At 49.6% G+C, this 26013-nt stretch overlaps 1 protein-coding gene across 1 annotated transcript; it reads left to right on the forward strand.

The window, feature by feature from the left end:
• Positions 1 to 1483: 1483 nt before the first annotated feature.
• Positions 1484 to 22785, forward strand: snx3 (sorting nexin 3). The gene is made up of 4 exons (XM_076988070.1): positions 1484 to 1681; positions 17243 to 17338; positions 18015 to 18139; positions 20694 to 22785. The coding sequence occupies exons 1-4, from the start codon at positions 1520 to 1522 to the stop codon at positions 20797 to 20799; spliced, it is 489 nt and encodes a 162-aa protein (XP_076844185.1). The 5' UTR covers positions 1484 to 1519; the 3' UTR covers positions 20800 to 22785.
• Positions 22786 to 26013: the final 3228 nt, after the last annotated feature.

A 26013-nucleotide genomic window follows, 5' to 3' on the forward strand; every position in this document is an offset into this window, starting at 1 on the left:
CACTCAACTGGACACTCCCATCAGACACTCAATTGGACACTCCCATCAGACACTCCCATCAGACACTCAACTGGACACTCCCATCAGACACTTAACTGGACACTCCCATCAGACACTCCCATCAGACACTCAACTGGACACTCCCATCAGACACTCAACTGGACACTCCCATCAGACACTCCCATCGGACACTCAACTGGACACTCCCATCAGACACTCCCATCAGACACTCCCATCAGACACTCAACTGGACACTCCCATCAGACACTCCCATCAGACACTCCCATCAGACACTCAACTGGACACTCCCATCAGACACTCCCATCAGACACTCAACTGGACACTCCCATCAGACACTCAACTGGACACTCCCATCAGACACTCCCATCAGACACTCAACTGGACACTCCCATCAGACACTCCCATCAGACACTCAACTGGACACTCCCATCAGACACTCCCATCAGACACTCAACTGGACACTCCCATCAGACACTCAACTGGACACTCCCATCAGACACTCAACTGGACACTCCCATCAGACACTCCTCTTGACTCCGACTGCTTGTTGTGATTCTGCATTCTTGTAATCAGAATAAAGGGACTGTGTGCTGATGGGAGAGTCTAGGTTGCATAACAAATTCAGTGACTCAAGTAGCTGCTGCAGTTACGGCATAATGACGCTTTTAGCGGATATGAAAGTTATTATTATAAAAGCTACCTACTGCTACTTTAAAGGAGCTCTAACAGAGCGAAGAAAAATAATGTGGTTTTGTAACATTTAAGCATGTAAACATTATCCAATAGACCCACAAAATAAAATGCAGAACATTGATCATGATCCTGACATTCTCTGCTCGAGATACAAGACGAACGGCGACAGACCGCTCACAGCGGAGCAATACAAATATAAAGGCATTCAAAGAGTAAACGCAACATCTCACATTAAGCATTATTTAATTTAGGCACTCGCATTAAATATCGCCGCTTTGACGTGCATGAAAACTGATTTGCTAAATGCATCCGCCCAATTCCAAAAGTGACTGGTTTTCATTCACCTTTTGCTAGCAGCAATAATGTGTAAAACCTCATTTTAGAGAAAGTTTGGTCTTTTAAAAAAACTCTTAATGCATCTTGCTGTCAAAGGCGCGCTGCCATCTTTATTTTTCTATATTTGACAACTTTATGTGAGTGACAAGATTTTATAAGGGAACTGAGTAATGCACACGTAAATTCTAACGTATTAATCCAAAGACTCCTACACTGTAAGTGATGGCTCACATATCCATATCAAACTTTTCAAGCTGCACAAGCTGCGAGCACAACGACACCAAAATCGACGGGCGGTCCCTCGAAATATCACCGTAGACCGCTTCGCTATACCAAGCGATTGGCGCCTCGGCCTTCTCGACCAATCACGGCGGACCGCGATGAGACATCGCCGAGAAACGTGACGCGGCCGCTCCTCGCGTGAGCGTCAGCTGCCTCCTCAGCTGATCGGGGCGCGCTAACGGCAGCGATGGCCGACGCGGTGGCGGATACCAGGAGGCTCCACGCCAGGCCGCAGAACCTGACCGACGCCTACGGACCGCCGAGCAACTTTCTGGAGATCGACGTGGGCAACCCGGAGACGGTCGGCGTCGGCCGGGCGAGGTTCACCACCTACGAGATCCGGCTGAAGGTGAGGCGGCGGCGGCGGCGGCGGCGGCGGCGGGACGTTACCGCACTGGTCCGGTCACAGCGCGGGGCCAAACGGGCGGCTGAGAGCCCGGGGACCGGGGCCGCTAGCGGGCTGTGCTCACCCACAGCCCGGTGTCGTTGTCGGGCGGTAATTGTTGCGTGTTACCGCTGCTCACACCGACCATGAGTGTAACTAGAGCGGTCACACTCTGACCAGACGGCGCTGGGCTAGCTAGCATTAGCATAGCGCAATGTTGACCTGCTAGCCGGTTAGCTTAGCTAGCATTAGCATAGCTTAACGTTGACTTGCTAGCTAACTAAACAGCTAGCTGGTTAGCTTAGCTACTCGTTCACTTGTAGTTGACAGCAGCGTTAACAGAATAGTTTTCTAGACAACAGAATATCTCACACGACTAGATGAACCTGTAGTTAACTAACTATATCTCACACGACTAGATGAACCTGTAGTTAACTAACTAACTATATCTCACATGACTAGATGAACCTGTAGTTAACTAACTAACTATATCTCGCACGACTAGATGAACCTGTAGTTAACTAACTATATCTCACATGACTAAATGAGCCTGTAGTTAACTAACTAACTATATCTCACACGACTAGATGAACCTGTAGTTGACTAACTAACTATATCTCACACACCTAGATGAACCTGTAGTTAACTAACTATACCTCACACGACTAGATGAACCTGTAGTTAACTAACTATATCTCACACGACTAGATGAACCTGTAGTTAACTAACTAACTATATCTGACATGACTAGATGAACCTGTAGTTAACTAACTATATCTCACATGACTAGATGAACCTGTAGTTAACTAACTAACTATATCTCGCACGACTAGATGAACCTGTAGTTAACTAACTATATCTCACACGACTAGTTGAACCTGTAGTTAACTAACTATATCTCACACGACTAAATGAGCCTGTAGTTAACTAACTAACTATATCTCACACGACTAGATGAACCTGTAGTTAACTAACTATATCTCACATGACTAGATGAACCTGTAGTTAACTAACTAACTATATCTCACACGACTAGATGAACCTGTAGTTAACTAACTAACTATATCTCACACGACTAGATGAACCTGTAGTTAACTATCTAACTATATCTCACATGACTAGATGAACCTGTAGTTAACTAACTAACTATATCTCACACACCTAGATGAACCTGTAGTTAACTAATTAACTATATCTCACACGACTAGATGAACCTGTAGTTAACTAACTAACTATATCTCACATGACTAGATGAACCTGTAGTTAACTAACGTTAATTAACTTATGTTATTGTGTGCTGCCATGTTAGCCACCTAGCTGCCCAGCTAGTTACTTGCCCTGTGTTATTCAGCCTGGTTTAGCTATGTACTGTTGAAGTTTGATAAGTTGCCAGGAAATAATTATGTTTTAAGATGTAAAGTTTGTAATCACTGAGTTCAAGGCTTGTTTTGGCTGTTATTAGCCGTGATAAACTACTGAACTGGTTGGCTGGCTTGCCATCTTCTTACTATGGGTTGGGTTAGGAGTTCACACATTGTATAACTGAGTAACGAGTTAACTAACTAGTTAGGCACTCACAGCAGTTTTAACATGATTTAATGTGCTCCTCTATCAAGCAGTATTCATTTGGGCAGCATACTCGTAACTGGCTAGCAAACCTGCTATCAGATTGTAAAAGTTAGCTAGTTAGTTAGCTAAAGTTGTTAAGTTTGCGCCTAGGTGGTATAGCTGTGTACCTCACTGTCTAAGGCCAAGATAAGAGCAGCTTACTCATGTGGAGGTGACTGTCCAGGAGTGTGCTTAATACAACATTCAACTGGTGTCACTGAACTGTCTAAAACTAGACCTGGATGAATGGAAATACTATAAGTGCTTTTTTTTTGTTTAAAAAAAATAATAATTTCAGTCTTGTATTGGAATCTTACAGTTTAATGGTGAAACTGAGTCAATATATTTTAAGTAAATTACATTGTAATTACGTCATTGTGTTTGGAACCATGTAGTAAAAAGATGCTCAGATTTGCATAATTTAGGTCAGCCAGTATGATTTTCAACTTGTCCTGATAAAATGTGTGGAACACTTTATTACAATTTATATTATAATAAGTTATTTTAGAGTTTGGTATTTTAGAGTAGCTTGGCTTGCTTGCACCAGAAATTCTGAGGTTTTGATACTGCAATATCTTAACATAAGACCAAAGTTCGGATTTGGTTGTTTCCAGAGATTAGCATAGCTTAAGGTCATCTGTATAAAGGAGCCTAGTGATTGTATGAAAAAAAAACCTTGAAAGAACAAATCCCACATGGTGAAATCATTAACAAAGCAGGTCAAATGACAGCAAGTCACCACGTTTAAAATGTATTCTAGTCGAGTAATAAAGTCTACCATAGCTCTGCCAGGCCCTTCAGTGTGGGGAATGTTATCCCATAGGGAGATTTAGGAGAGTTTTGCACTTTCCAGACCAGAGTAATGGTCTCCATTGTGCCTTGTTTCTTAGTCAGGGAATGTTCTGGTAGAGTGTACAGGTCAGAAGGTTTAAACAACTCTGCTACCTTGTCTAAAAGCCAAGAGGACACATTATAAACTTTTATTTTTATAAAATTACATGATAACAATTCTTAAATGTTTTGTCTTAAATAATGGTAACCGGGTCATTTACTACCCACCAGTTTCACTGATGTTGGCTCGTGTGGGTGGATCGGTGTTGGTCTTTAACACTGATGTTGGCTCGTGTGGGTGGATCTGTGTTGGTCTTTAACACTGATGTTGGCTCGTGTATGTGGATCTGTGTTGGTCTTTAACACTGATGTTGGCTCGTGTGGGTGGATCTGTGTTGGTCTTTAACACTGATGTTGGCTCGTGTATGTGGATCTGTGTTGGTCTTTAACACTGATGTTGGCTCGTGTGGGTGGATCTGTGTTGGTCTTTAACACTGATGTTGGCTCGTGTGGGTGGATCTGTGTTGGTCTTTAACACTGATGTTGGCTCGTGTATGTGGATCTGTGTTGGTCTTTAACACTGATGTTGGCTCGTGTGGGTGGATCTGTGTTGGTCTTTAACACTGATGTTGGCTCGTGTGGGTGGATCTGTGTTGGTCTTTAACACTGATGTTGGCTCGTGTGGGTGGATCTGTGTTGGTCTTTAACACTGATGTTGGCTCGTGTGGGTGGATCTGTGTTGGTCTTTAACACTGATGTTGGCTCGTGTGGGTGGATCTGTGTTGGTCTTTAACACTGATGTTGGCTCGTGTGGGTGGATCTGTGTTGGTCTTTAACACTGATGTTGGCTCGTGTGGGTGGATCTGTGTTGGTCTTTAACACTGATGTTGGCTCGTGTGGGTGGATCTGTGTTGGTCTTTAACACTGATGTTGGCTCGTGTGGGTGGATCTGTGTTGGTCTTTAACACTGATGTTGGCTCATGTGGGTGGATCTGTGTTGGTCTTTAACACTGATGTTGGCTCGTGTATGTGGATCTGTGTTGGTCTTTAACACTGATGTTGGCTCGTGTGGGTGGATCTGTGTTGGTCTTTAACACTGATGTTGGCTCGTGTGGGTGGATCTGTGTTGGTCTTTAACACTGATGTTGGCTCGTGTGGGTGGATCTGTGTTGGTCTTTAACACTGATGTTGGCTCGTGTGGGTGGATCTGTGTTGGTCTTTAACACTGATGTTGGCTCGTGTATGTGGATCGGTGTTGGTCTTTAACACTGATGTTGGCTCGTGTGGGTGGATCTGTGTTGGTCTTTAACACTGATGTTGGCTCGTGTGGGTGGATCTGTGTTGGTCTTTAACACTGATGTTGGCTCGTGTGGGTGGATCTGTGTTGGTCTTTAACACTGATGTTGGCTCGTGTGGGTGGATCTGTGTTGGTCTTTAACACTGATGTTGGCTCGTGTGGGTGGATCTGTGTTGGTCTTTAACACTGATGTTGGCTCGTGTGGGTGGATCTGTGTTGGTCTTTAACACTGATGTTGGCTCGTGTGGGTGGATCTGTGTTGGTCTTTAACACTGATGTTGGCTCGTGTATGTGGATCGGTGTTGGTCTTTAACACTGATGTTGGCTCGTGTGGGTGGATCTGTGTTGGTCTTTAACACTGATGTTGGCTCGTGTGGGTGGATCTGTGTTGGTCTTTAACACTGATGTTGGCTCGTGTGGGTGGATCTGTGTTGGTCTTTAACACTGATGTTGGCTCGTGTGGGTGGATCTGTGTTGGTCTTTAACACTGATGTTGGCTCGTGTGGGTGGATCTGTGTTGGTCTTTAACACTGATGTTGGCTCGTGTGGGTGGATCTGTGTTGGTCTTTAACACTGATGTTGGCTCGTGTGGGTGGATCTGTGTTGGTCTTTAACACTGATGTTGGCTCATGTGGGTGGATCTGTGTTGGTCTTTAACACTGATGTTGGCTCGTGTATGTGGATCTGTGTTGGTCTTTAACACTGATGTTGGCTCGTGTGGGTGGATCTGTGTTGGTCTTTAACACTGATGTTGGCTCGTGTGGGTGGATCTGTGTTGGTCTTTAACACTGATGTTGGCTCGTGTGGGTGGATCTGTGTTGGTCTTTAACACTGATGTTGGCTCGTGTGGGTGGATCTGTGTTGGTCTTTAACACTGATGTTGGCTCGTGTATGTGGATCGGTGTTGGTCTTTAACACTGATGTTGGCTCGTGTGGGTGGATCTGTGTTGGTCTTTAACACTGATGTTGGCTCGTGTGGGTGGATCTGTGTTGGTCTTTAACACTGATGTTGGCTCGTGTGGGTGGATCTGTGTTGGTCTTTAACACTGATGTTGGCTCGTGTGGGTGGATCTGTGTTGGTCTTTAACACTGATGTTGGCTCGTGTGGGTGGATCTGTGTTGGTCTTTAACACTGATGTTGGCTCGTGTGGGTGGATCTGTGTTGGTCTTTAACACTGATGTTGGCTCGTGTGGGTGGATCTGTGTTGGTCTTTAACACTGATGTTGGCTCGTGTGGGTGGATCTGTGTTGGTCTTTAACACTGATGTTGGCTCGTGTGGGTGGATCTGTGTTGGTCTTTAACACTGATGTTGGCTCGTGTGGGTGGATCTGTGTTGGTCTTTAACACTGATGTTGGCTCGTGTATGTGGATCTGTGTTGGTCTTTAACACTGATGTTGGCTCGTGTGGGTGGATCTGTGTTGGTCTTTAACACTGATGTTGGCTCGTGTGGGTGGATCTGTGTTGGTCTTTAACACTGATGTTGGCTCGTGTGGGTGGATCTGTGTTGGTCTTTAACACTGATGTTGGCTCGTGTGGGTGGATCTGTGTTGGTCTTTAACACTGATGTTGGCTCGTGTGGGTGGATCTGTGTTGGTCTTTAACACTGATGTTGGCTCGTGTGGGTGGATCTGTGTTGGTCTTTAACACTGATGTTGGCTCGTGTATGTGGATCGGTGTTGGTCTTTAACACTGATGTTGGCTCGTGTGGGTGGATCTGTGTTGGTCTTTAACACTGATGTTGGCTCGTGTGGGTGGATCTGTGTTGGTCTTTAACACTGATGTTGGCTCGTGTATGTGGATCTGTGTTGGTCTTTAACACTGATGTTGGCTCGTGTGGGTGGATCTGTGTTGGTCTTTAACACTGATGTTGGCTCGTGTGGGTGGATCTGTGTTGGTCTTTAACACTGATGTTGGCTCGTGTGGGTGGATCTGTGTTGGTCTTTAACACTGATGTTGGCTCGTGTGGGTGGATCTGTGTTGGTCTTTAACACTGATGTTGGCTCGTGTATGTGGATCGGTGTTGGTCTTTAACACTGATGTTGGCTCGTGTGGGTGGATCTGTGTTGGTCTTTAACACTGATGTTGGCTCGTGTGGGTGGATCTGTGTTGGTCTTTAACACTGATGTTGGCTCGTGTGGGTGGATCTGTGTTGGTCTTTAACACTGATGTTGGCTCGTGTGGGTGGATCTGTGTTGGTCTTTAACACTGATGTTGGCTCGTGTGGGTGGATCTGTGTTGGTCTTTAACACTGATGTTGGCTCGTGTGGGTGGATCTGTATTGGTCTTTAACACTGATGTTGGCTCGTGTGGGTGGATCTGTGTTGGTCTTTAACACTGATGTTGGCTCGTGTGGGTGGATCTGTGTTGGTCTTTAACACTGATGTTGGCTCGTGTGGGTGGATCTGTGTTGGTCTTTAACACTGATGTTGGCTCGTGTGGGTGGATCTGTGTTGGTCTTTAACACTGATGTTGGCTCGTGTGGGTGGATCTGTGTTGGTCTTTAACACTGATGTTGGCTCGTGTATGTGGATCTGTGTTGGTCTTTAACACTGATGTTGGCTCGTGTGGGTGGATCTGTGTTGGTCTTTAACACTGATGTTGGCTCGTGTATGTGGATCTGTGTTGGTCTTTAACACTGATGTTGGCTCGTGTGGGTGGATCTGTGTTGGTCTTTAACACTGATGTTGGCTCGTGTGGGTGGATCTGTGTTGGTCTTTAACACTGATGTTGGCTCGTGTGGGTGGATCTGTGTTGGTCTTTAACACTGATGTTGGCTCGTGTGGGTGGATCTGTGTTGGTCTTTAACACTGATGTTGGCTCGTGTATGTGGATCTGTGTTGGTCTTTAACACTGATGTTGGCTCGTGTGGGTGGATCTGTGTTGGTCTTTAACACTGATGTTGGCTCGTGTGGGTGGATCTGTGTTGGTCTTTAACACTGATGTTGGCTCGTGTGGGTGGATCTGTGTTGGTCTTTAACACTGATGTTGGCTCGTGTGGGTGGATCTGTGTTGGTCTTTAACACTGATGTTGGCTCGTGTGGGTGGATCTGTGTTGGTCTTTAACACTGATGTTGGCTCGTGTGGGTGGATCTGTGTTGGTCTTTAACACTGATGTTGGCTCGTGTGGGTGGATCTGTGTTGGTCTTTAATAGGTCTTTCAACAGTTCCTGTTGAACGTTTCAGTGTCACATGCCTGAAACTAGCGTCAGGATTACTCATCCAATTTTTTCATCTTTGGAAAATGTTGCAGGGTAAATAAATTCTAAAACATTTGTGGCATGTGAACCAAATGTCACATCTTGTGAAGAACTACCCCGTAAAGCGGAGATATGCGACCTTGAATCCAGATCCGGGCTCGGTGGCCAAGTGATGTCATAGAATGTTGTTTTCCCAGTTCCAGCCCTCGACTTCCAGGCACACCAGCGTTTCCATTTCCTGTGTACCCAGGAGTTTGGCCTGGGGCTGCAGTGCCTTCCTGTAGCCTCAGCTTGGCCACATGTAGGCTGGGCCCTGGCTGGGCCCCGACTGGGCCCCGACTGAGCCCCGACTGGGCCCCGACTGGGCCTGTACTTCCACTTTAAGAGCCCTGCACTGTCTTACTTTAGATTTCACTTTGGGCTCTGCGGTTTCCTCACCAAGTTGGTGTGAATTTAGGTTAGCGAGCTGTACATATCAGATGTCACACATGCTGTGTAATGGCAGCTGATGGTGGCTGGTTGTCTCCAAGGGCTTTGTGGTGTTATCTGCTGTTATCCATGAGCGCAGGGTTCTGGGGGCAGAGGGGAAGTCTCCCCCTCCCCATCAGCCACCTCTCATTGGACCAGGATGTGCCGCATACAGTGAGATGTTGTGGAGGTGTGGAACAGCTACGTGATGTAAGGTCATCTGTCACTCCCGTCCAGGTGAAGCCGAGCCTCGTCTTGAGCTCCAGGTCGTTATTAAAAAAAAAAAAAACAAGACGTCCCGCCTGGACTCCGCTCGCCCAACACCAAGATTAAAAGCACGTGCTCCGTCAGATCTAATATTTGTCCCACATTTCACAGCAAGATCCGTAGCTTGGTGACATGGTGCCTCATGGGAAGGACATGGTGCATTTTCTGTGTGTTGCGCTGTTCCCTTTTTCATTCCACCGAAAAGAGAATGAAAAGAGAAACAGCAGTAGTAAAGAATGGAGATTCGTGGCTTTAAACTTCCTGCTCTATACGTTTCTCCTAATGTGCATATGTGTAATTGGCTCAATCATGTTTAAATTTTTATACACAAGGCTTCGTACAAAGGCTTCGTTTCATTTGTATAGACACACCTACTTAATAGAGTTTTTTAATTACAGTCTTTATTATAATACTCTTTATTACCTGGGCAGGTGTGATCAATCCTTGCAGTTCTGTACACTCTGAGAAAGTGGCATCTTGCAGACATCTTGATTTTGAAATATCTCTGGCATAGAACAAATTTCTGATTAGGTATTGTTATTTACACGTGACAGTGAAGCGCTATTCATGAAAGACCTGATAAGTAGTTGTGTGCTTGACAGAGGCTGTGTTCTCCTAGCGTAACGCGTCTGTGCCATGGATACGTAGACGTTTATCACGCGCTCTGTGGAGCTGATGTGCGAGCTCTTCCACAGACGTTCTCCTCTCCCCAGACTCCCCAGCTCTGCTGGAGTATTAATAGCTTCCCTCCACCTACAGAGAGCCGGCGGCTGCCACTGAAGCCACTGTACTTGATTAGCGGGTAATAATTAGCACTGGCGTGTAATCAGCGTCATTGTGTTCCTGGCTGCCCGGGTGACCCTGTTTTACATGAGGGAGCGCCCAGCTCGTCCGCCTCCTTCACACCACCCTTCCTGCTCCACAGACTTGAAGATGGGGGGAGAGGGTGGGCACTCACATCGGGCTGCTGGAGTCAGCTTGACTTGGTGGGGGGGGACGGGGGGGTACGGGGGGACGGGGGGAGGATAGAGGGGGCGGTACGGGGACGGGGGGTGGGGATAGAGGGGGCGGTACGGGGACGGAGGGGTACGGGGGGACGGGGGGGGTGGGGATAGAGGGGGCGGTACGGGGGGACGGGGGGGTGGGGATAGAGGGGGCGGTACGGGGACGGAGGGGTACGGGGACGGGGGGGAGGATAGAGGGGGCGGTACGGGGACGGAGGGGTACGGGGACGGGGGGGAGGATAGAGGGGGCGGTACGGGGACGGAGGGGTACGGGGACGGGGGGGAGGATAGAGGGGGCGGTACGGGGACGGAGGGGTACGGGGACGGGGGGGAGGATAGAGGGGGCGGTACGGGGACGGAGGGGTACGGGGACGGGGGGGAGGATAGAGGGGGCGGTACGGGGACGGAGGGGTACGGGGACGGGGGGGAGGATAGAGGGGGCGGTACGGGGACGGAGGGGTACGGGGACGGGGGGAGGATAGAGGGGGCGGTACGGGGACGGAGGGGTACGGGGATGGGCAGGGCGGGGATAGAGGGGGCGGTACGGGGACGGAGGGGTACGGGGGGACGGGGGGGGAGGATAGAGGGGGCGGTACGGGGACGGGGGGGTACGGGGACGGGGGGGAGGATAGAGGGGGCGGTACGGGGACGGGGAGCGTTTAAACGGTCCCCGGGGAGCGGTTAAACGGTTAAAACCAAATATTTAAATAACGACGAATCCATGTCCCCCCCCACTTTTGAAATCAAAATTACGTCCATGCGTTCGCCAACTCAACGTGAGGGTGAGTCTGGTGGGGTGAAGGTGTGAGGGTGAGTCTGGTGGGGTGAAGGTGTGAGGGTGAGTCTGGTGGGGTGAAGGTGTGAGGGTGAGTCTGGTGGGGTGAAGGTGTGAGGGTGAGTCTGGTGGGGTGAAGGTGTGAGGGTGAGTCTGGTGGGGTGAAGGTGTGAGGGTGAGTCTGGTGGGGTGAAGGTGATGGTATAGTTTTAACGGTGACATCCATAATAATTGTGTGTGGAGGGTTAGGGTTGTTCTCTTCTTGATTTTGTCCTATTCTCTCTCACACTTGTTCATTCTCTCTCACACACATGCACAATGCCCCCCCCTTCATCTGTGCTGCTTTCATGCCCCCCATCTCTGAGATGATACATGTATATGTATGTGTGTGTGAGTGTGTGTGAGAGAGGGCGTAAGTGCCTGCCTTCTTAATCCCCTCATTGAGAGGGGAGTGGAGTGAGTGTTGGTGGTGGAGGCCCGGATAAGTCCCCTCTATCACCACACACACACACACACACACACCCACCCCCAAACATGCTCCCAACTGGATGACCCTGACGTTCCTTCTCGTTCCTGTCAGATGTTCAGCCAGGTTCAGGCTGTGCTGCTGCAGTCCCAGGCGTCTAGCTGAGTGTGTGTTGGGCCCACACTGGTGGCCGTTGTTGGGCTGCCCATTGTAGCAGATCTTGGCTAAACGACCTCTGACCTGCTGTGGTTGATGTGCTCCTGTGGGCCTCTACAGGGTTCATCGTGAGTCCTGGTGCCGTGCTCCGTGTCCGCTTTAGTTGCTTCTTGTTTATATTCACGGTTCTGCATAATTAGTAACTAATTAACTACTCCGTTTGCTTTAGTTTTCAAACAGACTTTTGAGTCTCCGAAGGCTGTCACGATCGCTGTAAGCAAAAGGAGCCGCTTCCTTCTGGAGTTTGTGCCCGATTCTCGTCTCCTCGCTGTTCTGGAGCGTCAAAGCGAATATGGAGGCACATGGAGCAGTTTCCAGTAAGCGGCGGCGGTGTGCAGTAAACGTTTGGACAAAGCTTCGTTTAAGCCGCTCTGCTTTGAAGGACGGGGCAGGGGCGGGGGTCGTTAGGACGCTACAGCCTTCTTCTCCGGGAGGAACGCTGGAGAGGTGTCCCGCTGGAGAGGTGTCCCGCTGGAGAGGTGTCCCGCTGGAGAGGTGTCCCGCTGGAGTGGTGTCCCGCTGCGTGACCTCCCGTGCAGCGTCTGTCTGTGTCCTGCTCGTGGAGTGGGGCGGGACCCAGCTCTCCTGCACACACATGGGACAGGACACTGGGTTCCCACTTTGTTTACAGACAGGATAATAACACATACACACCCCCCCCTTTCTTTTTTTTCTAACAGCTCTCTCTTTCTCACCCCCCCTCCCGTCTCTCGCTCTCCCCACCCCCTTTCACCTCCACCTCTTCATCCCTCTTTCATTCTCTCCTCCACTTCCAACCCCCTTTTCCCCCTCTCTCTCTCTTGCTCTTGACCATTAATAAAAATGGCTTGCTTGCCTGGCTGTCAGTCCCAGTCAAGTGTAATCCAAAGTCCACAGCATCCCGACAACTATTTTAATGGTAATGGGAGCCATATTGTATCAAGGCTACCATATCCTACTTGAGATGACAGTGTGAAGAGAGGGAGGAGATGCTGTGGGAACAAAAAGAGAGAGAGCAGCCTTTCTGTCAGCGCTGGGGAGGGTGTGTGTGTGTGTGTGTGTGTGGGGGGGGGGGGGGGGGGGGGGGGTGCGTGTCTGCACCGTGTCACAGAGAGAGCCTGTCTATGGAGATAGGTGTGTGTGTGTGTGTGTGTGTGTGTGTGTGTGTGTGTGTGAGTGCTCTCATTGTCACCGTCTCCATCTCTTTGGGGATATGATGTGATGAGATGGCATTGTGCGTCTATTTTTTTTTTTTTTTTTTGTTACTTTTATTTTGAAAGGGAGAGAGAGAGAGGAGGGCGGAGATGAAATGAGCTCTCTTAAACTTGACTTGATCTGGCTCGCTAAAAGCTAATGCATAGCCTGCGTGGAAGCCCTTCCAGTGAGCATGGTGACCCCTCTGTGCTGGGAGCTGGGGGGTTTTTTACCTCCACCCCCCCTCCACCCTTCCTGCTTCTCTCACCCTCGTCCTAATGAGGACACACCATTGTCCCCAGCACGCACATGCATCTCAAAAAGTGCAGGGAGACTGTAGTAGCGCCCCCTCCTCGCTCGGCAGAAGCCATGTGGAGGCTTTTAACAGCGCCCAGGAGTGACTAAACGAGAAAGCGCTTTTAGTACATCTATCGGACAATCGGCTATTTTGGGCTGTTGTGTATAAAATGGACATGTAGTCTCTCTTACCTCTCTCTTCTTTCCCTGTCATTTGTTATTAAGCCTTGTGTCACATTTTTGCACGGTCATAGCTGCCTGTTTTTACTGGATGTGTTGTCCCTCTGTAACTGTAACTGGACGCATGTCCCTCTGTAACTGGACATATGTTGTCTCTGTAACTGTAACTGGAGGTTTTGTCCCTCTGTTCTCTCCTTTTATGTGTGAAACATGCAGTTGGTTTGACCTCCCTGTCTGAGGGGGAGTCCTGTCGTCTTGTCTGAGGGGGAGTTCTGTCGTCTTGTCTGAGGGGGAGTCCTGTCGTCTTGTCTGAGGGGGAGTCCTGTCGTCTTGTCTGAGGGGGAGTCCTGTCGTCTTGTCTGAGGGGGAGTCCTGTCGTCCCGTCTGAGGGGGAGTCCTGCCGTCTCGTCTGAGGGGGAGTCCTGTCGTCTTGTCTGAGGGGGAGTCCTGTCGTCTCGTCTGAGGGGGAGTCCTGTCGTCTCGTCTGAGGGGGAGTCCTGTCGTCTCGTCTGAGGGGGAGTCCTGTCGTCTCGTCTGAGGGGGAGTCCTGTCGTCTCGTCTGAGGGGGAGTCCTGTCGTCTCGTCTGAGGGGGAGTCCTGTCGTCTCGTCTGAGGGGGAGTCCTGTCGTCTCGTCTGAGGGGGAGTCCTGTCGTCTCGTCTGAGGGGGAGTCCTGTCGTCTCGTCTGAGGGGGAGTCCTGTCGTCTCGTCTGAGGGGGAGTCCTGTCGTCTCGTCTGAGGGGGAGTCCTGTCGTCTCGTCTGAGGGGGAGTCCGGTCGTCTCGTCTGAGGGGGAGTCCGGTCGTCCTGTCTGAGGGGGAGTCCGGTCGTCCTGTCTGAGGGGGAGTCCGGTCGTCCTGTCTGAGGGGGAGTCCGGTCGTCCTGTCTGAGGGGGAGTCCGGTCGTCCTGTCTGAGGGGGAGTCCGGTCGTCCTGTCTGAGGGGGAGTCCGGTCGTCCTGTCTGAGGGGGAGTCCGGTCGTCCTGTCTGAGGGGGAGTCCGGTCGTCCTGTCTGAGGGGGAGTCCGGTCGTCCTGTCTGAGGGGGGAGTCCTGTCGTCCTGTCTGAGGGGGAGTCCTGTCGTCTCGTCTGAGGGGGAGTCCTGTCTCGTCTGAGGGGGAGTCCTGTCGTCTAGCCCTGAGTGGCGTTTCATGGAGCCCGATTTCTCAGCTGCTCAACTCAAACCCAGCGTAAACGCTAGCTAGTAGAAATGTCTCGCCTCTCCTGTGATTGGGCAGTTTTGAGTTATTTTAAAATTATCCATCTGAGAAATTGACAAAATGATGAACTGAAAGCTGAGGTTTGAAGGCATCCATAAGGCATAAACATATTCTCCTCCTTTTGGAGTTACTTTTTTAAACTTGATGAGTCCTTCTTTTTACCTCTGATTGCCGAGGGCAGTCGGCGGTATATAGCAACGTGGTTTGCCCGTGATTTTACCTGCAGCCTGTCTGCCATACAGCGCTCCGTATCTGCTGCACTACGGCTCGCGGAGCGTAAACAAATGCGTGAACACAACGGTATCGACAGGTTTGTTAGCAAGCCCTGTCCACGCCGCCGTAATTGAGGCGACGCCGTGAATGCGGCCGCGTCCGTCTGATCGAGCGTTTGATGTGGAAGTCGGCTTCCGTCCGCGTGGTTAACTTTGGTTGCCACGGTAATCAGGGTCTTTGTTGCGCGGTTTTGTTTAGGATTTTTCCCTCGTATCGGGTTTGATTGAGATCGTTAGCGCCGAGACGGGTCCTCGCAAACTCTGAGGGACGGCGGAGACGCACAGCTGGTCACGCGGTGTCCTCCCCCGTATTCTGCCGTTCGAGACACGAGGGGCATGGCTTAACTTTTTCATGCGTCCGTGTGCGTTCGTAACTTCACATCTCGACTGAAATGCCGCTGTGTGATCGGTGCGTTCTCACTGGATCCTGTAACCAGTGGTGTTCACACTGTGGCTAGTTTGGCCAGCGCTGCTCTATAGTGCTAGTGTGACCGGTGGCGTCTCCTTTGTTCAGCAGATAGTAATGACGTTGAAGTGGTATCTGAGTCCCTACAGGTGTTCAGTCACAGTCATGCTTCTATCTTTTCTACTTTTTAAATCATTTTGATCTGAAGCTTCATTCTGCTGTACAGGAAAGCTAAAAAAAAAAAAACATTCAGAAGTGTGTTAAACCTCCGTCATGAAATATTTGCTTTTAAATGGCTGTTGTGTGTGTGTGTGTGTGTGTGCGCGCCCTGGAATGACTATTGTACAGTAATGAACCTCCATACCTCAGTCACCTGTTTGGCTCTAATGCTAATCACAGCACAACCGTATAGTTTTAAACACCCGGATGGTAAGAGGTTCGTATCACGTTACCTGATCGTTTGACATGAGGATTAACTTCTTTACACCAGTCGCTAACAGGAAACCGAAGCCAATAAAGCTTCTATTCACACTTCTTTAACTGCAGCTCCAACATGGGGTGGTGCACCATTGCTCGATAGAGCGTCTGCTAATGCTGTGGTAACTCTACACTTACGGAACACAAGAGCACCACTTAATTCCCATGAGCAGTGAACTGTGAGGAGGAGAGACTCTGTTAGTGCTGGAGGGTTGACCTCCCAGGGTGGGCAGCAAACGACAGCTCCTCCTTGGATCATTGAAAATACGAGTGCGATGATGAATTAGCACTCGTTTAATGCCACAGATCATAACCCCAGTGATCACACCGGTGTGCACTAGTGCTCTGTGAGGGGGGTCAGGGGTCAGGGGGGCTCTCCAGTTGCCATGGTTCCTGTTTCCGTTCTTTTCAGCTGTATTTCACCACAGATGTGACTTTGGCATGTTTGTTATCCGTATATTAAAGGGCAGCACCAAACCATCGGCCCTTTACGGAGACACACACACACACACACACACACACACACACGAGGGGCCAGTCAAGACGTCGACGCTGGCGTTGGTTGTGCTCTGTCCTTCAGACCGTCTCCACTTCCACGTTTTATTTTATTTTTTCCTCAAAACGATTTTCCATCCGTTTTGTTTGCCTGCAGCTCACGCAGGGTGACTCACGCGCGGGCGGTATCGATCGCTGTGTGTGTGTGTGTGTGTGTGTGTGTGTGTGTGTGTGTGTGTGTGTGTTGTACGTTGGCCTCTTCACTGGCTCTGCCATGGGCTTGGGTCTTTGTTTTGGTTTTGTGTGTGTGTATGTATGTATATATATATATATATAACCATCCATCTCTGTGGAAACGACCCTGTATGCACAGAGTTGCACAGTGTATGTGTGTGTGTGTGTGTGTGTGTGTGTGTGTGTGTGTGTGTGTGTGTGAGAGAGAGAGAGAGAGAGAGAGAGAGAGAGAGAGAGAGAGAGAGAGAGAGAGAGACACCCCTGTGTGTGTGTGTGTGTGTGTGTGTGTGTGTGTGTGTGTGTGTGTGTGTGTGTGTGAGAGAGAGAGAGAGAGAGAGACACCCCTGTGTGTGTGTGTGTGTGTGAGAGAGAGAGAGAGAAAGAGAGAGAGAGTTGCTCTGTGTATGTGTGTGTGTGTGTGAGAGAGAGAGAGAGGGAGAGAGAGAGAGAGAGAGAGTTGCTCTGTACATTAGGCACTGTACTGAATTCATATCTGGGGCCTTTTCCTCACAGTGTGGGGCAGTTCTGTTGGGTCCTCAAACACTCCCCGACAGCTGTGAGAGTTCTCCAGTCTCATGTTCATGTTGGGATCCCACGGTGAATCCTCAGGTGTTGAGGTGCTTGTTTGCTCTTGTGCCCCTCAGACCAACCTTCCCATCTTCAAGATGAAGGAGTCGTGCGTCAGGAGGAGGTACAGTGACTTCGAGTGGTTGAGAGGAGAGCTGGAACGAGAGAGCAAGGTGAGAGAGAGAGAGAGAGAGAGAGAGAGAGAGAGAGAGAGACACCCCTGTGTGTGTGTGTGTATGTTTGTGTGTGTGTGTGAGAGAGAGAGAGAGAGAGAGAGAGAGAGAGAGAGAGAGACCCCTGTGTGTGTGTGTGTGTTTGTGTGTGTGTGAGAGAGAGAGAGAGAGAGAGAGAGAGAGAGACACCCCTGTGTGTGTGTGTGTGTGTGTGTGTGTGTGTGTGTGTGTGTGTGTGTGTGTGAGAGAGAGAGAGAGAGAGAGACACACCCGTGTGTGTGTGTGTGTGTGGCCCCTGGGCCCCTGGGCCCCTGAGTGTGTGTGAGGCTGTGAGCGCTAGGATGAATGCACACGTGCCCAGAGTGGGCAGCCCTATCCCCGCCTAACTTGGAGGGACTTTATATAGAATATTACGAAACACACTTCTCACTGATACAAAAGGTACCTGCACCAAATACCAACAGTAATGGTATTTGAAATATGAAATACTTGAAAAAGGATGAAATATAGTTCTGTTACACAGCGGTACAACATTTGTGGCTTTTATTATTGTTCTTTTTGTCTAGCATTTTCTGTCCCTGTTCCAAAATTATTCCTGGTTTATTCTCTCTCTCTCTCTCTCTCTCTCTCTCTCTCTCTCTCTCTCTCTCTCTCTCTCTCTCTCTCTCTCTCTCAGGTAGTTGTTCCCCCTCTCCCAGGTAAGGCTCTGTTCAGGCAGCTTCCCTTCCGCGGTGATGACGGCATCTTCGACGACTCGTTCATTGAGGAGCGACGGCAGGGCCTGGAGCAGTTCCTCAACAAGTGAGTCCCATAACTGCCAACCCCACCCTGCTCCACCCACACCCTGCTCCACCCGCACCCTGCTCCAACCCCACCCTGCTCCAACCCCACCCTGCTCCAACCCCACCCTGCTCCAACCCCACCCTGCTCCACCCGCACCCTGCTCCACCCGCACCCTGCTCCACCCGCACCCTGCTCCAACCCCACCCTGCTCCACCCACACCCTGCTCCAACCCCACCCTGCTCCACCCGCACCCTGCTCCACCCGCACCCTGCTCCACCCGCACCCTGCTCCAACCCCACCCTGCTCCACCCACACCCTGCTCCAACCCCACCCTGCTCAACCCCACCCTGCTCCAACCCCACCCTGCTCCACCCGCACCCTGCTCCAACCCCACCCTGCTCCACCCACACCCTGCTCCAACCCCACCCTGCTCAACCCCACCCTGCTCCACCCGCACCCTGCTCCACCCCCACCCTGCTCCAACCCCACCCTGCTCCAACCCCACCCTGCTCCAACCCCACCCTGCTCCACCCGCACCCTGCTCCACCCGCACCCTGCTCCACCCACACCCTGCTCCAACCCCACCCTGCTCCACCCACACCCTGCTCCAACCCCACCCTGCTCCACCCGCACCCTGCTCCACCCGCACCCTGCTCCAACCCCACCCTGCTCCACCCGCACCCTGCTCCACCCGCACCCTGCTCCACCCACACCCTGCTCCAACCCCACCCTGCTCAACCCCACCCTGCTCAACCCACACCCTGCTCAACCCCACCCTGCTCAACCCCACCCTGCTCAACCCCACCCTGCTCCACCCGCACCCTGCTCCACCCGCACCCTGCTCCACCCGCACCCTGCTCAACCCCACCCTGCTCCACCCGCACCCTGCTCCACCCGCACCCTGCTCCACCTACACCCTGCTCCACCCGCACCCTGCTCCACCCGCACCCTGCTCCACTCGCACCCTGCTCCAACCCCACCCTGCTCCAACCCCACCCTGCTCCAACCCCACCCTGCTCAACCCCACCCTGCTCCACCCACACCCTGCTCCACCCGCACCCTGCTCCACCCGCACCCTGCTCCACCCGCACCCTGCTCCAACCCCACCCTGCTCCAACCCCACCCTGCTCCAACCCCACCCTGCTCCAACCCCACCCTGCTCAACCCCACCCTGCTCCACCCCACACCCTGCTCCATCCACACTTTTAAGGGCATTACCAGCACCCCCACTTGGCCTGCAGCCCAGCAGGACTCCAGCGGTAAGATGGAGTGGAGCAGGCCCTCAGGAGGTCTTACACCACCCAGTGTGTTACGCGCACCAGACCCTCTTTCTCTAGTGTGTGTGTCATCATGGTCTGGATGCTGGCCAGCTAGCGTTTGAGCCTCCACCCACCCCAGAGGTTGGGGTCAGGGGTGGAGCTGGCCCAGGGCCCACACCTCCACCACACAACTTCATTTCTCCTGCATCACTGACGAGTAGAGAGAGAGAACCCCACCACTACTGGTTTACAAGCCTCCTTCCTCTTTTAGTTTGGCAGAAGTTTGTTGGGTTGAAGTTGGAGTTGAGCAGGTACTCCCAGCCTTGATGTCAGCTGATGGCGCTCTTGTGCGTGGCTCTTAATTACCCACCGGGCGTCGGGCTGATGAGACGGCGCACACACCCGCCGTTGCTTTTTACATTTGTTTTGTTTTGGCTGTGTAATTTCTGATAATTGCGAGGGAGATGCAGGCGTGTGTGTTCCTTCTCTGCAGGGTGCCGTGTGCACCGATGCTTATTTTTGATCTGCGGCGACGTTCCCCCCCGCCGACCGAGACAATAAAAGTTACAGTGCGATTGTAATTATTTGCTGTGATTGCAGACTTTGCTATTATCTTTGTTTCATGTGCAAATGCACCGTTTCTACCTGTTTGAATTTTAATACGAGATGAGCATCCGTAAATTAGGTTTGGAGATAGAAGCAGTACGTGGGTAATTAAGATGGCCTTCTCTCTCTCTCCCCCTCTCTCCCTCTCTCTCTCTCCCCCTCTCTCCCTCTCTCTCTCTCTCTTTCTCTCTCTCTCTCTCTCTCTTCCACACACACACTCCCGAATTAAATGTCATTGTTTGCCGTTAATAGCACTTAAGGGTGTGTGTGCTCCCTGCCTGTGACACTCGCTGTGTGAGCACGTGTTGGTGCGTGATTGTAAAGGAGCTTTAACTGTTCCTCACACCGATAATCATCTTCACCTTCCTCTCACGTTGTGTAACTTCACAAAGTTTGATCGAATTACAACTGAAAGACATTTACCGACACAACGCACAGGAAATAACAGGAGCAGAAACTTCCTCTTTCTGTCTCGGGTTTTTAAAGTCTGAAAGTTTTTAAATCTGATCAGTGATTTCAGACCTGTGGGTTTGGTTCCTTGAACCAAGGGTTAGGTTTACGAGTAACCATGGGAACAAGCGCGTGGGCCGTCGGGGCCGTCCCGACTGTCCTGGTCAGCTGCAGGTGTGGGCGCGCAGGCTTCAGCGTGGCGGCGGGTGAAGCTAACTCCTCTTCATCATCCTCCTCCTCCTCCTTGTGTTCCCAGAGTGGCGGGCCACCCGCTGGCCCAGAACGAGCGCTGCCTGCACATGTTCCTACAGGACGAAGCCATGGACAAAAACTACACGCCTTCCAAAGTCAGACAGGCCTGAAGCCCCGCCCCCTCCACGCTCCACCACGCCCCCAACCACAACTCTACCCCCGGGATACAAACGGAGGGGACAAAACACAAGGAAGAAAACTACAGCTCCGCCGAACCTTTAATTCCACGTACTGCACTCGGTCCCGAATAGAAAAGTGTCTAATGTTTGAAAAATGTCAATATTTCCCTGCAGAATGAACGAACGAATGAATGAAAAGGAATGAAAGTGGATGACTGATGGATCGGTCGCTGCGCTAGGCGTTACTATACAGTACACATTTTCTATTCTTTGTACTCTGATTAAACGTTGTTGCTCATACTAAATCCGAACAAAATCAGACAAAACGCGTCCTTGCATGAAACAATTGTGGTTATTTATCGATGGTATTTTGTCCACCACCGCAACTAGATTTGATATCACAGAAGCTCAGGATACAAACATTCACACACACAACATATTTGACGACGTGAACGTGTGAAACGGTCACGCGAGGAAGCATCGTACGCCGGCATTAGATCGGCTACATTTTCTCTAATTGAGCGTAGCGCACGAGTAGATCACAGGTGTGTGCCACACCTCCACTCTCAGCCGGGAGGCTCCTCCTCCTCCTCACGAAGTCACACCCACAGCACACGTCTCTGACGCATCCATTCAAATATGCAACGCGTCCGTCCCAGGAGGCATCGATGGGCGGGGCCAGTCGTGTGAGGGCTCCGCCCACTCTCTGCCAGCACACTTCCACGTTTGTACTCCGCTGTGCCATTGTTGGGGTTTTTTTTATTGTTTCTGTGGACTTTTCCAATAAAACTGACCACACAGGCGCCTCTGCTTTCCTGTGTCCGCTGGACCGCACATGTAGGCTCCGTTTCCCCTTCACAGTGGACCCGTCCTCCACCACAACAGGCACCTTCTCAGCTTACGCACCCTTCTTTTCTGAGGCTCTGGGGGGGGGATTCTCACAGCTCCCGTCAGCTTCCACAGAACTTCCCCCAGATGTTCAGAGGTTTGTTAAAGCAGAAATGTGGGAGGTGCGTCTCCAGATAACCACTGAACCTTCGACTAATCACGGCCTGTTTTGTGTCTATTTAACACTCTCGGTTAGTCTTGAACAGTCTGGCGTAGTACATTTCTGATTTGAATACCACTTCCTCTCTCTCCCCCTCTCTCTCTCTCAAGAGGGGTCTGAATAGGTCTCACTTAGCCTGTGCTTTCAACCGTAACGGCTCTATGACTGTGCACTGCCCTTGATGAAAATAATTGAGTCTGGCTACCTGACTACACTTTCAACATTTTAATTCATTTATTTTTTATTTTTTTAAACTTACGAAGTACATGGTAAGTTTTTTCCTTCTCTGGCCCATGCTCAGACAGGAGATGAACCCTGGTAGACACCTCATGTATCTGGGAGTATTAAATATGTAGGATTGCTAGTAACCCAGTTATGGCGCTGCTGTTAAAAAACCAAAGAGACCTTACGTTGGGAATAAAGACGGAAGTCTTATGTTATGATGGGTTTATAATTAACTTACAATTATCCCCACATACAATGAGTCAATAACTCAAATAGATGTCCTTGAGTTGAGCACCAGGCCTGCTGTGAGTAGTGTTTGAGATGTTCACGTTGCTACAAAAAGGCCATGGTACAGCTCATTAAGAACCCTGTTTAAGACCTGAACACGTCCGTGACGTAGTCTCCTGGACGTCTGTTGTGTTGGAGAAGGAAGGAACCACATGTGAGCCAAAGCTTAGTGATGTGCTACCACGCTGGAGGTAGTGGCCGCCATTCTAACAGTGCTGGGAAAATCAGTGTTTACATTTACTCAGCTATGAATACCTAAATAACAGAGTATTTTGAAATTTTAATACATAGATATATACATTTTAGTCCTTCAGTTGCTGTCAGAAAATAAGTCCTGAAGTCACATTTATTCTTGATATTTTATGGTTTGATTTTATGAGTAATAAACTTTGCATGATTGTTACATGTTTATTGCAGCTTGGAGTTTGAGTATTTTATCAGTGACTTACCTAGTGATGTCTGTTGCCCAAGATTCTCCTCTACTCCCTATCCCATATGAGGTAAGAGGTCACCAGGGTCACATCAGAGTCACGGGCTAAGGTCACCAGGGTCATCAGTCACAGACTAAGCACATCGAAGCTAACCTACTGCTAAGATACTGAATTCATTATATCAAATCATTTCTTGCTTCTAATCAATTAGTTGGAATCTACACTGTAAATCTGATCCTTGGATTAATTATCCCTGAAAAAAACGACACCTGATATTAATAATTCAGCTCTTAAGATTATGATAATCTGCTGTTTAACATCAGTGATTCTTGAAAAATTGCAGAAAACATCATTGCTATCAGGTTTAATAATTAATGCATCTTTAATTGCGACACCTATACTAGTGGTCAATGTGGAATCGGCATTGTTGCATGTAAAATATGCTAATTGGAGGGACTTCAGCTAGGGTTGTTCCAATGCGTACCATCAGTTCCAAAATATACTGATGGCATGTGCAATAAGCACAACTAAATCAAGACCAAGACTGCTTCTCTATTTAGAGTGATATTTTATCAGTGTGTGTGTCAAAGTGACTTCACAGTCATGGCACACTCGCCTTTAACTCCACAAGGTCCACTGATGCCTGTGCCACAAGCAAACTGGACGTTCTCAAACGTGTCGCATTAACCCCTTCCAGCCTGGACACATGGCAGAACCAGCCCTGTGTGTTGGGGGCAGGGTACCCGCGGGTCCTTAAAAAGTCTTTAATTTAGTTTTCCATATTCAAGGCCTAAAAATGTCTTAAAATGTCTGGAATTTTATGAGGGGAGGCATTAAATTATTATAAGTGTGTGTTGTTCAGTTGTTCTGGCGCGATGTGAACTTTGCCGAATCTAGCGCTAGGACAATGCAGAAAATAACCGCTCCAGGGTCCTAGTGCTAGATTCCTAGCGTTGGAGTATACGGCCTCAACAACGTCAAAAATTTCCGTTCGCCAATCCCCCCCCCCCCCCCCCCCCCCGTCAACGATGTGGAAAACCTGCATCCCCTGTAATAGTATTATTTTTTCTTGTGAGAGGTATTAAAAAGGGCTTAAAGGTCATTGAATTTGAGATTTAAAAATGTGCAGATACCCTGACTGGGGGGTACGCAGTAGGTCCAAAGGCCTTCGGGACCAGAGAGGACCGCAGGTGTAGATCAGACTGGAATCGGTCAATTGAAGTAAGATTACATGAGTGCTTTTAGTGGGATCATCCTCCCCTTATCTGACTCGCTTGTCCAAATGACGCTACCGAGTATACATGACTTATAAACATGACGTGTTATAAACAAACATTACAATTGTGTTGTTTTTGATTTGTCCAATAGCTTTGTGTTCCTAGATGTGGGAATTGTGTCTAATAAGTGCTCTTTATTGCATTGGTCTGCTCTGAGGCTGAATGCTCAGGTGAGTTGGGTCAGGTGAGGTAGGTCAGGTGAGTTGGGGCAGGTGACGTAGGTCAGGTGAGTTGGGGCTGGTGAGTTAGGTCAGGTGAGTTGGGGCTGGTGATGTAGGTCAGGTGAGTTGGGGCTGGTGAGGTAAGTCAGGTAAGTTGGGGCTGGTGAGTTAGGTCAGGTGAGTTAGGTCAGGTGAGTTAGGTCAGGTGAGTTGGGGCTGGTGAGTTAGGTCAGGTGAGTTGGGGCTGGTGAGTTAGGTCAGGTGAGTTGGGGCTGGTTAGGTAGGGCAGGTGAGTTGGGGCTGGTGAGGTAAGTCAGGTAAGTTGGGGCTGGTGAGGTAAGTCAGGTAAGTTGGGGCTGGTGAGTTAGGGCAGGTGAGTTGGGGCTGGTTAGGTAGGTCAGGTGAGTTGGGTCAGGTGAGTTGGGGCTGGTGAGGTAGGTCAGGTGAGGTAGGTCAGGTGAGGTAGGTCAGGTGAGTTGGGGCTGGTGAGTTAGGTCAGGTGTGTCCTCTTGCAGTATCAGTAGTCAGAACAGTCTTACCTGTTAGCTTTTTATTTGTCAAACATGTGGACCAAAGATATTAAGACATTACCTCACTAAAAGTGATGTAAAGCAAATGCTCTCATAAACCAGGAGGGCTGGATGACCTCTGACTTCATACACCAGGAGATCAGAGATTGTCCAACCTGTTCTGTGACTACTGTCCTGTACAGATACATCCAGGCCACATGTGTGCATCATATCCAGGTAATCAGTGTGTTAAGGAGTGTAACCAGCTGGTTTCAACAGGTGAGTTAATGACAGTTCAGTCCTACACAGGGAAGGGTTATGGTTGGTCACCTGTTCTTCAGAAACATCTCACATGTGTCACCTTTATGTGCCTAAAAATGTCCCTAATCGTTAGTGTCCTCACCTCACCCAAATGTTTTATGGGGTTTTCAGGCATGGCTGCTTTTTCAGGGCAGGTGAAGCTCATTCTCACAGTCAAGATTGCACCCTTTACACTGACGGCACTCTCCCAAACGCTGCATTAAGGACTACAGCAAGCTCTGGGTGATGAATATTACAGACTATTTAAAGTCAAGATTAATGAATATGCAGTTGCTTACCTGTCATTTCTATATCCTAAACATAGGTGTCATAACTCAGGCATAAAAAACATATAGTGTTGAAGTGTCCAAACATTTCTGAAGCTCAGCATAGAAAGTGAAACGTGTAAGTTTAGCACGACAGAATGACTCGGTTGAGTTGTGACCTGACATGGGAGGGCTGAAGGATATTTGCAAAACTGGTCTTACATGGAAGAGAGCAAACGTTGTGATAAAGGGAGCATCCACTGGACTCTTCTAACCTTGCAGTTCACTCCATGCCAGTACAACCCACGGTGAAGGAATAAGCTAAATTGAATTGAACGTTGTCATCTGCAATCATGATTCTCTCCATTGTGTCTCCTCTCTATCAAAAATGAAGATAAAAAATCCAATTTGGGCAAAGCCCTTGATTTATCAAAGAGTGCTTGAAGCCCTGGGCCGCGCCAGGCACAGCAACTTAACTCAAGGTCCGGGTTTATTGTATCGGCGATGGTTCAATATGCACTCCAGTCCAGACATGAACCGCTCTATGTCCTTGTTTAGCGAGAGCTTAGGGGGGAAGTGGATCTTTCTCTTTGCAGCAGGACTCGAGCATGTTGGACTCAAAACAACCCAATAACAAAACAACCCAATCACAGGACGGAGAAATCGAATTACGAATGGTTAAGAGTTTTAGCCGAAACCG

This window comes from Brachyhypopomus gauderio, unplaced genomic scaffold (assembly GCF_052324685.1).
Source record: "Brachyhypopomus gauderio isolate BG-103 unplaced genomic scaffold, BGAUD_0.2 sc60, whole genome shotgun sequence".
Lineage (NCBI taxonomy): Eukaryota > Metazoa > Chordata > Actinopteri > Gymnotiformes > Hypopomidae > Brachyhypopomus > Brachyhypopomus gauderio.

Bases quoted from the DNA above. Each gene is read 5' to 3' on its own strand.
- snx3 (XM_076988070.1), top strand. From the start codon at position 1,520: ATGGCCGACGCGGTGGCGGATACCAGGAGGCTCCACGCCAGGCCGCAG. The intron at 17,339-18,014 runs GTGAGAGAGAGA...TCTCTCTCTCAG, and splicing joins AGCTGGAACGAGAGAGCAAG to GTAGTTGTTCCCCCTCTCCC. The intron at 18,140-20,693 runs GTGAGTCCCATA...TTGTGTTCCCAG, and splicing joins CTGGAGCAGTTCCTCAACAA to AGTGGCGGGCCACCCGCTGG.